A 12,346-nucleotide genomic window follows, 5' to 3' on the forward strand; every position below is an offset into this window, starting at 1 on the left:
AGGAGCTCGGGTTGCTTGAAGTTCACCGATCGGCGCTGAGGTTGAGGGTCGCGTCATCATCGAGCCCTTGACACGGCCCGATCAAAATCCCCCTGTGGGAAACCCACCCCGCCGGAAGCCCTTGTCTCCTCGCGTTCCGGTGTATCTATGGTCGGCCTTGGGTAGTTGAAGGCTGATCGATGCAAACGGGTGCTGCTTAGATTCGGAACCTGCCATTTCGACCAACCGTACCCCAACCCGCATCCTCTCATCTTCACCGCCTGCCCTTACACGGCCTGCCGTTGCACACGTTAGCCGAGACCCAACCTCCGCCCATGCAGTGGATCGCGCTTCGTGCGGAAGTCGTGCTCTAATGTCAAGAATATGGTGGTCGCAGGACCACAGAGAGAGGAAGCAAGAGGAAGCCCCTGTCACCTGCGGCCGCTAGCTCCGTCCGGCATCTCCCCGTGAACCCCAGCGGCGCCCTTCCTTCTCTACACGGCCGGTGCCCTTCTGTGGTATGCTCCCTCTCGTTTAGTACATCAGACAACTCAGGTATCAGAGCCAGCCAGAATCTGTCCCGGTCTACATGCAAGGTCCCAGGTCCCCTCTAGCCTCTACGCACTCAACAGGGGCTGTTCTACTTGGCAGTAGCAGCAGCGGCAGCGCCAGTGGCGGCAGCGGCAGTAGCGGCAGTAGCAGCAGCGGGCTTGGCGGGCGGCTGCTCCACGGGCGCCTCGGTGGCGGGCAGTGTGGCGAAGTAGAGGTTGTTGGTGGAGCCGCAGTAGCTGGCGCCGATGTTGCTGCTGCGGGGGTATTGGTGGATGGAGCGGGGGAGGAGTGAACAGAGGGAAGGGGCGGGGGGCCGGGGTGAGCAGTGCCCCCAGCTGCACCCACGCCCTTACACACCTACGCCCCCTCCCGCCCCCTGCCATCCCCCGCCTTGTGCTCCGCTAGTTCAGCTTGGTCTGGTTTAGTTTGGGGCTTTGGGCTGGTATCTCCAACCCGCCCACCTCTTGTCAATCAGCACCAGGCTGCCAATGCCGCCCAGCATCACGCGCTGGCGGCCCACGGGCAGCCCCGTGGCCGCCGCCAGCTGCAGCTTGACGGAGCGCAGCGGCGTGTGCGGCTCCAGGTCCACCGTCACCTGCACGTGGGGGGGGGCGTGGCGTGTGTGTGTATGTGTGTGTGGTGCCGTGGTTGTGAGTAGACGGAGCGGAGGGGAGGGGCGGAAGAAGAGAGGACGCGATGCGGCGGACTGGGCATGTGGCGTTGTTGTTTGTGGGGCGGGCGTTTTTTGGGGGGGAGCCAGATGGGTTGGAGGGATGGGGGCAGTTGGAAGGAGTGGGTTGGAGGGATGGGGGCAGTTGGAAGGAGCGGGGTTGTGGCGGGCGGGGCGCTGCTGCCACCGCCACCTGCCGCCTGGCGCAGGACGACCCGGGCCGTCTGTGTGTCCGCACCTGCGCGCCGCACTCCACCTTGGGCGTGGGCGTCAGCACCTTGACCTGCAGGGGGGGAGGGGGCAGCGGCCGGTGGGAGCAGCAGGCGGGCCTCAACACGTGCGGGCATGCGAACACGGTGGGCTACTCCCCCCTAGTCCCACGCTTCAACAGGACGCCCAGCAACGGACGATGGACGGCTTGCTCGGCACCAGCCAGGGTAGCGCAGGCGCCCGGCCAATGCCAATGCCAACGCCAAGGCATGCTTGATGTACGGTATGTTTTTGGCCGGGCGTTGTTCGATATGCTAGATGTCATTGGGCCCGACACGTCCCCGCACGCCCCCGCCCCCGCCCCCCACCCCACCTTGACCGGCTGCCCGCCCCGCAGCCGCACCGACAGCTGCAGCGTGTCGTACGGCCTCAGGCCCCAGGCAGTAGCCAGGTCCCCAGAGGCAGCTGTAGCAGCTGTAGCAGCTGTAGCGGGGGCGCCCGCATTCACGGTGGCGGCGGCGGCGGCGGCGGCGGGCCTGAGCGGGCGGCCGCCCAGGGTGGTGAGCACCTGGTCCGCCGCGGGGACGCCCAGCCGGGCCTGCGGGAACGGTGCGGTAAGCACGAGTGGCGAAGCAAGCGCGCCGGTTCTGATGATAGCAGCCAGCGCCACCCCCAAACGCGGGCAGATGCGACGGCCGCGCGGCAATCACGCTTGCTCCAGGCCCACGAGCGAAACCGTGAGCCGGTCCTCCCGCAGCCAACCGCCGCAGTGAGCTGGTGAGCAGCCAACCGCAGCAGTAACGGCTTGCCAGTGCCCAAGCCTCAACGACGTCGTGCTCTTGCCTTCTCTAATACGCATTCTCAGTTAATCATGTGTCGCACCTCTGTGACGCTCGCCTTCAGCCCCTAGCCCCGCCTATACACGCACCTCCACAGCCGCCATGAGCTCTGCCACACTGCCTCCACACGCCGCCGCCGCCGCCGCCGCCTCTCCCGCGCTACTGCTCCCCGCGGCGTCGTCAGCTCCGCTGCAGCTGTCGCCGGAGTTGCTGCCGCCGCCGCAGCTGCCGACGTCCACAGCCACTGTGGCTCCGTCCAAGCCCTTGACGAACAGCCGCATGGTGGGCCTTCCTTCCCTGCGAGGTGGCGCTGTCGGCTGAGCAGCGATCGCGAGGTGCGGAGAGGCGCCGAGGAACGTGCTGAGAAGCGGTAGAAGCGAAAGGTGACGTTGTGGTATCGGGTGGCTAGCAGTGGATGGCGTTTACACAGGGCCAGGCGCGGGCCGCAGGTTTGGTTCGTCCAAGGCTAGTGTGTGCGGGAGGGCACCGATGCAGCAGGCTGGCTGAAGCAGTGTTAGCTGCCATGCGTGTGGAACTGTGAGCAGGAGTGAAAAATGGTAGTTACAGGACCGAGCCGATGCGAGTTTTCTTGGATGCGTCACACGCGTCCATGCAATAGCAACACGGAGTTATCCCCGTTCGCTTGCCAACGTTATCACCACACCACTTGCAGGGTAGGGCTGGGCTGAATGACGTCGATGGCCGCCACGCATGACAACAAAGTCAGTGCCCCGATCGGCGCGGGTTGGACCCCAGTGCTTTCGTTCCGCCACCACTGCAGCGCACTAGCCATCTAGCGCCGCACTAGCCGATTGGCGCATGCTATACTTCACCCACGCCCAACAGATCCATCTGAACTTCCTATAGCACACCCGCACTACGTATTGTGCAGGCCGTCATAGTTGAGTTGCAATTAGGGGCCTGCTCGGAGTCCTCGTCTTAATAGTAATCCCACTGCGTAACACCCACGGCAACACCCCCATCATTCACGTTTATCCACGCGCACAGTACCGTACTGTGTCGTGTGCCGCCTGTTTGGTCAATTCGACCTGCGTGGTCGCAAAAGCTACCTTTCCCCAAGCCGTCACCTGAACCTGGGCCTAAACCTGAACTCCCGAACTCCAGCCAGTCCCCCTACTGCATGATCCATTGCGTCCATGTGGCGCATGCTGGCTACACGTAGCGCCGCAACATGTACAGCCGCAATCTCATCCACAGCGCTACGGCATCCTCCCCTGCAATCAGCTCGCCGGTCCTCACACTCGCGCCCGTGGGACACAGCAACACCTGTGTCGTCGCAATCACCGGTCCGCATCACCTTGTGACACGTCTCCAATTTGCCACCGACTGCCAGCATTGAGGCAGCTCCGCACCGCATGTCAGAAATGCAAGTGACCCCACGGAGGTGCCCCTCCAAAAACCTTTTGGCCGGGCAGCTATTACTAGGGACAGCATAGCACGAAGCGTGTCGTGGTACCATACCCAACACCCTATTCTCGCGTGCATTCGCAACCACTTTCTTCCTTGTCATCATGAATGCAAGTGATGCTTGTCCATCGCCTCCCGCCTCCCACGCAACTGGCACGGCACGGCAGAGCGGCAAGTTTGCAGTCCAGACGTACAATCCGATTCTTGCAATTGTAAGTGCCCATGCGTGGGGGGCCCGATTCCAAAACACATAATTTCTTGCGAGCTGCTAACTTTGTAACGCCTAAGCACTTTAGTGCTCTGTCACCAACCAACCGCACGTGCCTCTTATATGTGCCACACTATACGACTGATTTGGCCCCCAAGGGCCTGTCACACAAACCAGCTGCTGGCCATCCAAACAAGGAGGTGGCTGCCTTAGGAAGGCAGGAAAAGGGCTGAGCCCTCCCCTCCCGGGTACTTTTTGCCGACGCACGCACGCACAGGGGTGTTCCTGGGGGGCTTCGCCCCCCCCCCCTGGAACAACTGCGCCATTCCTGCGCCATTCAAAAAATTCCGACCTAGACACTAAGTGCAGTGCATTCTGTGCAGGTGCGTCATGTATCTGGATCACAACAAAGGCAAGAAGCTTGCCAAAACGTCATGACTTGCATCCGCTTGCCTCACATTTGCAGACATTCTGTGCTCAACATGAATACCAGGGCCCTCCCGGCATCACACCACCACATTTACATGGCATTAGTTCCTGCACGCTCATGTCCACCACGTCCATTTATTACTTACCATTGCGCAGGTACACCATTTGACCACACCCAAAATGCCAACAAGCGCAATCACGCGCGCTAGCCAGCATGGAATCCTCACCAGCCCAACTGACAGCTCCCACGGCAGAGTAGCAAGATCCCCCGTAATAACCCGTCTCAGCCCCGTCTCCATAGCACCAACACCACTACCCAACGCCATGCTGATATTCACCTGTAAGGCGCACTCCCGGTCTAGGGGGCACGGCATCAGCAGCACTTCCCGCCGCCGCAGCACTTCATGGGCTCGACGCCACAGCCAACATCGCTGCAGTCGGCACCGCACGGCTGCGGGTAGCGGTCGCGGATGTGTGCTGCCATCACACCCCCGTCCGGCAGCAGCTCCGCCAGCTGCAGCGGAGTCAGCGCCTCTTCCACCCCCTCCTCCTCCTCCTCCTCCTCCTGCCCCTGCTCCTCCTGGTCCTCCTCGTATCCGTCCTCCTGCTCGTAATCGTCTTCCCGGGCCCCCACACCCGGATCCTCCAGCTGTTCCACGACTTTTTCGCCGCCGCCGCCACTACCCGCAGCAGCGCGCTGCAGCGCTGCAGCTCCCTCCTCCCGCTTCCTGCCAAGCCCCAGGCACGCGGTGCCCCATCCGCCCCGGCCCACCAGCGCGACAGCAGCCCCCACATCACCGCGCGCGGCCGCCGCCGCCGCCGCCCCCACCACCATGTCGACCACCTCCGTACTGCCGCTCGCCACCGCCAGGTGAAGCAGCGTCGGCCGCGGCTCAGCGCGCTCCGCCTCCTGCAAGGCCGCGCCGCGCGCGCCGCCGCCCGAGGCCCGCACAGCTGCTGCAGCTGCGGCCCGCGGCGTGCCGCAGACGTTCTCCATCATCTGAGCAATCGCCTTCGCCTCCGCCGCCAGCAGCAGGTCGCAGCCGTCGTCGTCCTCCGGAGCAAACGCCGGCTCCACGGTGCGATAGGCCGCCTGCAGGCCCTCCGGCAGGTCGGGCGCAGCAGTGACAGCCGCGGCACCGATGTCGAAGTTGCTACGCGGCGCCGATGGTGTGGCGGCGAGCCCCGGTTGACACGAGGCAGGGCAGCAGCAGTAGCCAGTGGTGGCGCTTCGTAGGGCGGAGCCATCGGCCGCAAGCGGCAGCCGCAGCAGCACCGCCGCCACCGCCGCCCAGCCGCGCCGCACGCAGTGTGCCAGCAGCGCCTGCCGGCGTTGCTCCATCTGCCGCCGCTGCTGCGCCGGCATCAACGCCGTCCCCGCCGCCGCAGCGGCGGCGCTGCCTGCGCCGCCTCGCCTCGCCAGCCGCACCGCCTCCTCGGCTTCCACCCTCAGGTCCAACCGACCGCCGCCCAGCATGCGGCCGCCGACCCCAAGAAACACATCCATAGGCTCTGTCAGGTCTGCAGGAGCCGCCATCGTAAGGAACGGCGTTGCGGCAGCACGTGCCCCCATATGCCCGTCCACGGATGCCACAGTAGATAGAGGTGCCAGGGTCGGCGCCGGGCTCACGGAGCAGCCGGCGACGGCGCACACGCCCGGGGCTCCCGCCTCGGTCGCTAGCGCAAGGATGGACCTCGCGCGCGCCAGCGGCGGCGGCGCCGCCGGCCGCCCAAAGCGCGCCGCGGCCGACCAGCTGCCGCTGATGTCTCCGGCGCTGGTGACGGCGGCTTCTTCGAAGGCGTGGTGGCCGGCGTCCCCCGTGCCGCGTCCGGAGGGTACGATGGCGGCGCCGGTGAGCGGGCCGGTGAGCGGGCCGGCGGCATCGGCTTGCATGGCATCGGCGCCAACGATGTCGCACAGGGACCCCGGCAAGGGGTGCAGCTGCAGCACCCGCGACACGCCCACAGCCTGGCGCAGCTGCGCCGCCGCCGGCGCCCCAGTTGCCGTCGCCGTCGCCGGCTGCGGCGGCCGCTGCGCCACCCCGCATCTGCCCGATGCGAGCGCGCCAGCACTTGCACCCGCACCCGCGCCGCAGCAAACAGTCGGCGAGCAGGCGCCGCCGCCGCCGCCGCCGCCGAGGGTGCCGATGCGCCTGAAGCCAAAGCTGTCCACCTGCTTCACCCGCAGAGGCTCCCCCTCATGCCCATTGCCCTCGAAGGATTGCAGCAGCGGCCCCTGGGCGGCCCCCGGCAGGCAGCTCGCAGCACGTGGCACCGGCGAGATGCCGCCGGCGCCGCTGCCGAAGCCGCCGTGACAGCCGCAGCCCCACGAGGAGACCCCAGGCGATATGAAGCGCGTATCGGTGGTGGTAGTGCTGTCGCCGCCGAGACCCAGGAGGTGGGGGCTCCCGCTGACGCCGCCGGCTGTGCTGCACGTGTCATCCTGGTGCTTGGCACCATCAGCGCTGTTGTCGAGGACGGCGCTGACGAGTTTGCCGCTTCCGCCCGTGACGCCGGCGTTGGCGACGGCGGCGCAGGGTGAAGCCGGTACGCCGCGAGGTAACGGATCAAGGACGCGCCAGTGAATAGCGGCGTCAGCGCGCTCGGGTTGCGGTTGTGGCTGCGGCTGCAGCAGCGGCGCCTGCGCTGCCAGGTCCAGGCTCTGCAGCTGCTGCAGGCCTAGCGGCTGCACCGCCATGGCTGGCCCTGCTGCCGCCGCCACCAGGCACAGGGGCGCAGCTTCTGCAAGCTCCGTCGCCTGGGCCGCAGCAGTTGCCGCGGCAGGCTGTAGCAGGTACGTCTCGTTGCTGAGCCACTCGTGCATGTCATGGAGCAGGTCGGACACGGAGCTGGCGGCGGCGGAGTCCCCGGCCTGCACAGCAGCGGCGGCGTCGGCCGCCAGCGGCGCCGCCAGGTCAACTGCGACCGCCGTCAGGCGCGGCGGCAGCGCTAGGGAGCAGCACGTGCCCAGCAGACGCGGAGCGGTGCCAGCGGTGCCGGTCGGCTCGAATATGCCGAACGTGACGAGGCCTACAAGTCCATGCATCCGTGATTGTCACATCGGATGGCGCGACACTGCAGCTACGTCTGTCGTGTTGCAATGCACGCAGCTCTTTCAACGGCAAACCGGTACGATACTCTGACAAGGTTCATTGATGCAGCACCGGCATCTGGTATCAAGAGACATGCTCGACCGCACACAGCTTACCTGGGACGGCGTCTGTGGAATCGAACCGGACACGCAGCGTGCGCAGATGCCTGCTACTGCTGCTGCTGCTGTTACGCGGGATAGCTGCGTTGCCCTGCAGATTCTTGCCCGCTGACGAGCTGGCTGCGGCGGGGTCCTGGTGTTGTGCGCCGGCTGCGGACATGCGGACCCGCTTGGCAGCCGGCTCGGACGTCACGACAGCACCTTTAGCCTGACCCTCCTCCTTGCCCCCCACCTCCGCCTCTTCCTCCACTTCCTTCACTGCCAGGACCTGCAGGAAGCAGCCGCGCTGCCAGGCGCACACCTGCACGCCGCTGCCGTCCCGCTGCGCTCCCTCGAGGCCGCCCCTCGCCCCATGCACCAATAGCGTAACCTCCACAACGGCGCCGGCAGTGCGAACGTTGCTGCTACAGCTCTTGGGCTGCAGCAGGAAACAGGGCGGCAGCGCCGCAGCGGTGACTTCGCCCTGGTTGCGCTCCACACCTTCGGCGACAGGCGGCGCAGCCACCCACGTGACCGCGAATCCCGCCGCCGCATCGCCCTCGTCCGCCAGGACACGCATGTCCCAATCCTGTGTGTCCGCGCTCGTGCCCGAGCCTGCCGCACCGATGCCGCCGCCGCTACTGCCGGCGGCGGCACCACCCCTCCGCGCCAGGCGGCCGCGCCGCAGCACGTACCTGCCCCCGCCCTCCACCTGGGCCTGCACTGCATCAGCCGGTGCCGCCGCCGCTGCCGCCGCCGCTGCCGGCGCCCCGGCTGCCGGCGCCACTGCTGCCGGCGCCATCGCTCCCGGCTGCGCCCAATCATGCTGCTGCAGCTGCTGCTGCTGCTGCTGCTGCTGCTGCTGCTGCTGTGGCACCGCAAAAAGCGCCAACATGTCCGCCACCTGCCTCACCAGCTCGCCGTCGTCGCAGGCGGCACCGCAAATGTCGCCGCGGCCAGCATGTGCGGCCCCACAGCCCCGCAGCCGGCCACCCGCCTGCTCACAGCCATTGCCAACATCAGTGCCATACGCACGGTTGCCGTCAGCGACGACATTGAAGGGCGAGCGCATAAGCAGCTCGGCACGCCGCTGCGCGGGCCGGCGGCGGCGCCAGCTGCCGCTGCGCAGGAAGCGTGTGATGTCAGCGCCACCGCTGCTGCCACGGCCGAGGCTGAGGCCGGCGTCGCCGGCGCCGAATCCAGTGGCGCTGCCGCGCACACTGGCACGCGGCGTGGTGGCGAGGCGCAGCAACAGAGAGCTATCTGCCTGCGTGCGGCGAGCCGTGGTGAAGTTACCGCAGCCGCGCGCAGACACGGACCTGTCAGCGGCCGCAACCACGCTACCGCCAGCACTCAGGCCGGGGCAGGTGGCCGGGCGTGAGCATGGGGCCGTTGCAGCGGCGGTGGGGCCGGCGGCGGCATCAGGTCCGCTGGGAACGGTGGAAGAGCTCAGGCCACCATAACCCAGCCGCGACACCAGAGAGGACGTGGAGCCGGCAATTGCGGCGGACGGCAGGCCACCAGGGAGCCCCAGATAGCCGCCAAGCCGCACGTCAATCGTGACCACCGAGCGCTGCTCCGCCTCCTGCGCCCCCGCCTGGAGCCGCGTCGGCGTCTCCGCTCCGCCACAGCAGTCTCTGCCACTGGCTGCAAGCGGCCCCGCCCCCGCAGGCCTCGCCTGCACCCGCGCCTTCGCCTGCAGCCCCGACCGCACCAGCGGCGCGGTGGCCACTGGCGCGCACCCCTGCTCCAGCTCCAGCACCGCCTCGATGCAGCCCTCGCGCACCGCAATGCCGGTCAGCACGTAGCCGCCCTCCGCCAGGCGGTCCATCAGCGCCGTCACCACGCCCGACCCCAGCTGCGCCGCGTGCGCGCCCGGCATCTTGACATGCACGCGCCGCACGTGCGACACGCTGCGGTACCGCGGCGGCCGCGCCAGCACCGCTACCGCCTGCTTCAGCACCTCCTGCGGGGCGGCCGACGGCTGCGCCGGCTTCGCCGGCGCAAGCTGCGGGTCGCACCGCCAGGCGGCGTGCGGCGCGGCGAGCGCGCCGGGATCTGGGTCGGCGTGCTGCTCGGGGCCCGTGTGGTCAGTGAGCTCCTGAGGGCCTGGTGTGTGCGGAACGCGTGCCGAGTCGGGCAGCGGCGTTTCCAGCTCCAATGGCGCCTGCAGCTGCGGAGCCGACACGGGGCCGCGCTCCGCCACCGCCCTCACCGCGGCTGTGTCGCCCAGCGGCCCCGGCGCAATGTTGCCGCCGGGCCCCGGCGTGGGCGTCATGCGCGCCAAAAGCGGCGGCACGGCGAAGGAGGCTGAGGGCGGGGGGTCGCTCAGGCGCAGGAAGTGCAGCGCCGCGCCGGGCGCTGCCGCTGCAGCCGCCGGCGCCGCCACCCAGGGGAGCGGTGGCGCGGCTGCGGCGGCGGCGGCGGCGGCCGCCGCACGGCGGCGCCGCAGCAGGCCCAGGCGCCGCACTGCCTCCGCCAACAGCTGGTCATTCTGTAGGGGCTGCTCCGCCGCGCCAGAAGTGACCGCGGCCGAGGCTGGCGCCATCTGCTGCTTTCCCGAGCTGAAGCCCATCTCCTCGGCGGCCGCGTCTGCCTCGTCGGCTGGATCGGCCTCCTTTGCCGCAGCCGCGCGGGCCGCCGCGCGCGCTTCCCGCCAGTCGGCGATGGCGGCGAAGAGCACGGACAGCGCTCCGCATATGAGCAACTTGGCAGACAAGGCGGCGGGGGTGGCGGCGGCGCCGCCAGCGGTGTAGGGCCAGCCGCGCACCGCAAGCATGCGAATTACCATGAGCATGTGCGCCGCGTAGGTGGCAGCCAGCAGTGCCTGGCGCCGCCAGGTGAGCTGCGCAAGGAGGGAGGAGCCGCACGAAGCCGCCGCGCCGGGAGGGAAACGAGGTGAGCGTCTTGTGGGTCGTGGGATGGCAAGGCCGGCTTGCTCGGTGCAAAACAAGCCCACGGCGCCCACACCCAAATCGCACCCCTGAGCACCGCCTAAGCTACTACCCATCCAGCCCGCCTCCCTCTTTTCCTCCACTTCTTCCTGTCTCTCACCGGGAACGCGAACGCCAGCCACATGACGATGGCCACGTGTCGTGGCAGCATCACATTGGCCGCCTCGCCCATGCTGGCACCTGGGTTCAGCAGCCCATACATTACTGTGAAGCCCTTGGGCAGCATCACCACCGCCATCAGCCACACCAGGCGGGCGAGGCCGCGGCGCCGCTCGCTCGGACTGGCCGGGCCCAGCAGCGCAGCGAGCGTGCCACCTGCGGTGGCGTGGCCAGGGAAAATGCGGCATTTGGGTTGTGGTGGAACGGGTGGCGCGTCGAGAGGTGTGTCGTGGTTTTTAAGCGTCAGCACGCGGCGCGCGCGCGGGGCCGCTGCGGATATACTTGCCCCGCTTTGCGGCCCGTACCGGCGATGAAGACCGCGAAGGAGATGCCGTCATGTATGTCCGCGGGGTTGATGGGGTTGAAGAAGGCGATTGCGTGCAGGTGGCCCGGCCGCGCGGCATGGTAGAGGAGCCGGTGCCACAGCGGCGCGGGCGGGCAGGGGTAGCCCGCAAATGGGTGGGAGGCTGGGAGCGGCCCGAAGGCGCAGTCTGGGGTCGGGGCACTTGGCTCAGCCCAGACGTCCGTTGCTGTGCTGTCAAGATTCCCGGGCTGCTCCGGAAAGCAGGGCGCGAGGAGGTCGGCGTTGGGACAGCCTGAGAGAGGCGGTGTAAGGCGCGGAGGGTGAGTCGCAGGGGCACCCTTAGGAGCGGCAGGAGCATTTTGGTGCTCTGCCGGCCCCCCTGAATGAATGCAAGGAGCATCCTACCTCGTTTGTGGTACACCGTCCACGCAAACGCAGTGTAGAAGAGAAAGAATGTCGAGACTTTAGCAAGTTCGCCGCGCCTAGCATACATCCGAACCGTCAGGCAGCATATGAGCCCTATGACATAATAATCTGCCAGTCCATGTAGCCTGCCGCGCTTGGGCTCGGACTTGTTTGAGATATGCTGTGAACCCTTGCGTTCCATCTGACACAAGCTCTCCGCAGGCTGCGGTACTATTCCTGCAGTCGATATCATGGCTGATATCCTGCTGCCTGCAGTTGACGGCGGGTGTTCGTCGAGCCACGCCGACGACATGAGCCCCGCCGGGTGCCTAAGAGAAACGCCTACGAAAAGGCTTGAGCTCTCATGAATACAGTTGTTGTAATCTCAATGGCCTCCGGGGGCCGAACGTGCACACGCGGGGCAATGTTCCGCGTTGTATGTCAAGCGCGCGAGTTCCACGAGCACCTTACCGGCTGGTGTGAGAGTCTCGACAACGACAACAGCATGTTTGGATTAATGCCTCATATAAGTTGGCGATGGAAATGCGGCCTCGGTGCAACATGCGGGGAACCAGTATCCGAACTGGCCAGTTCAAGCTGGCTTAGGCCGAGACTATGGGTCATGGAGGAGTGGAGACTATGAGGTTCTGGAGTTGTCCTCGTTCACACTGCGCACGAAAGCTGCGATGCTGGTGCATGTGTGGCGCCGCCTCCGCGCATTGGAATGCGGCGCGGTGCGGGATATAGCTTGTACCAGGACGACTTCAAGTCCCCAATAGTTCCCGAGTACAAGCAGACCTGGAGACGTGCCCGTGGTCTCCGTGACGCTGGGTGTGATGGGGCAGGGTAAGGGGCAGGGTGGCGTGGTCCCGTAGTGACAGCGTATTCCTAAACCCCGTAATCACTTTGCGACGTCAAAGGCATGAGCACGCGACCGGCATAGCACCGGAGTTACTGTACCGAGACATCGCTGACTTGCTGGTAGACCGGTGATTTGCTGACGCGCATTACACACACGC

General features: G+C 66.9%; 2 protein-coding genes across 2 annotated transcripts; both read right to left on the reverse strand.

Moving 5' to 3' along the window:
* Positions 1–254: 254 nt before the first annotated feature.
* On the reverse strand, positions 255–2,607 carry CHLRE_17g699200v5 (uncharacterized protein). The gene is made up of 5 exons (XM_043071883.1): positions 2,340–2,607; positions 1,785–2,009; positions 1,440–1,484; positions 993–1,126; positions 255–785 (listed from the first exon to the last, which is right to left on the reverse strand). Exons 1-5 carry the CDS (start codon positions 2,529–2,531, stop codon positions 620–622), a joined length of 762 nt encoding a protein of 253 aa, XP_042914342.1. The 5' UTR covers positions 2,532–2,607; the 3' UTR covers positions 255–619.
* A 192-nt stretch (positions 2,608–2,799) lies between these two features.
* CHLRE_17g699250v5 (uncharacterized protein) lies at positions 2,800–11,947 on the reverse strand. The gene is made up of 5 exons (XM_043071884.1): positions 11,328–11,947; positions 10,924–11,214; positions 10,560–10,774; positions 7,524–10,350; positions 2,800–7,345 (listed from the first exon to the last, which is right to left on the reverse strand). Exons 1-5 carry the CDS (start codon positions 11,413–11,415, stop codon positions 4,689–4,691), a joined length of 6,078 nt encoding a protein of 2,025 aa, XP_042914343.1. The 5' UTR covers positions 11,416–11,947; the 3' UTR covers positions 2,800–4,688.
* Positions 11,948–12,346: the final 399 nt, after the last annotated feature.

This window comes from Chlamydomonas reinhardtii, chromosome 17, assembly GCF_000002595.2.
Source record: "Chlamydomonas reinhardtii strain CC-503 cw92 mt+ chromosome 17, whole genome shotgun sequence".
Classification (NCBI taxonomy): domain Eukaryota; kingdom Viridiplantae; phylum Chlorophyta; class Chlorophyceae; order Chlamydomonadales; family Chlamydomonadaceae; genus Chlamydomonas; species Chlamydomonas reinhardtii.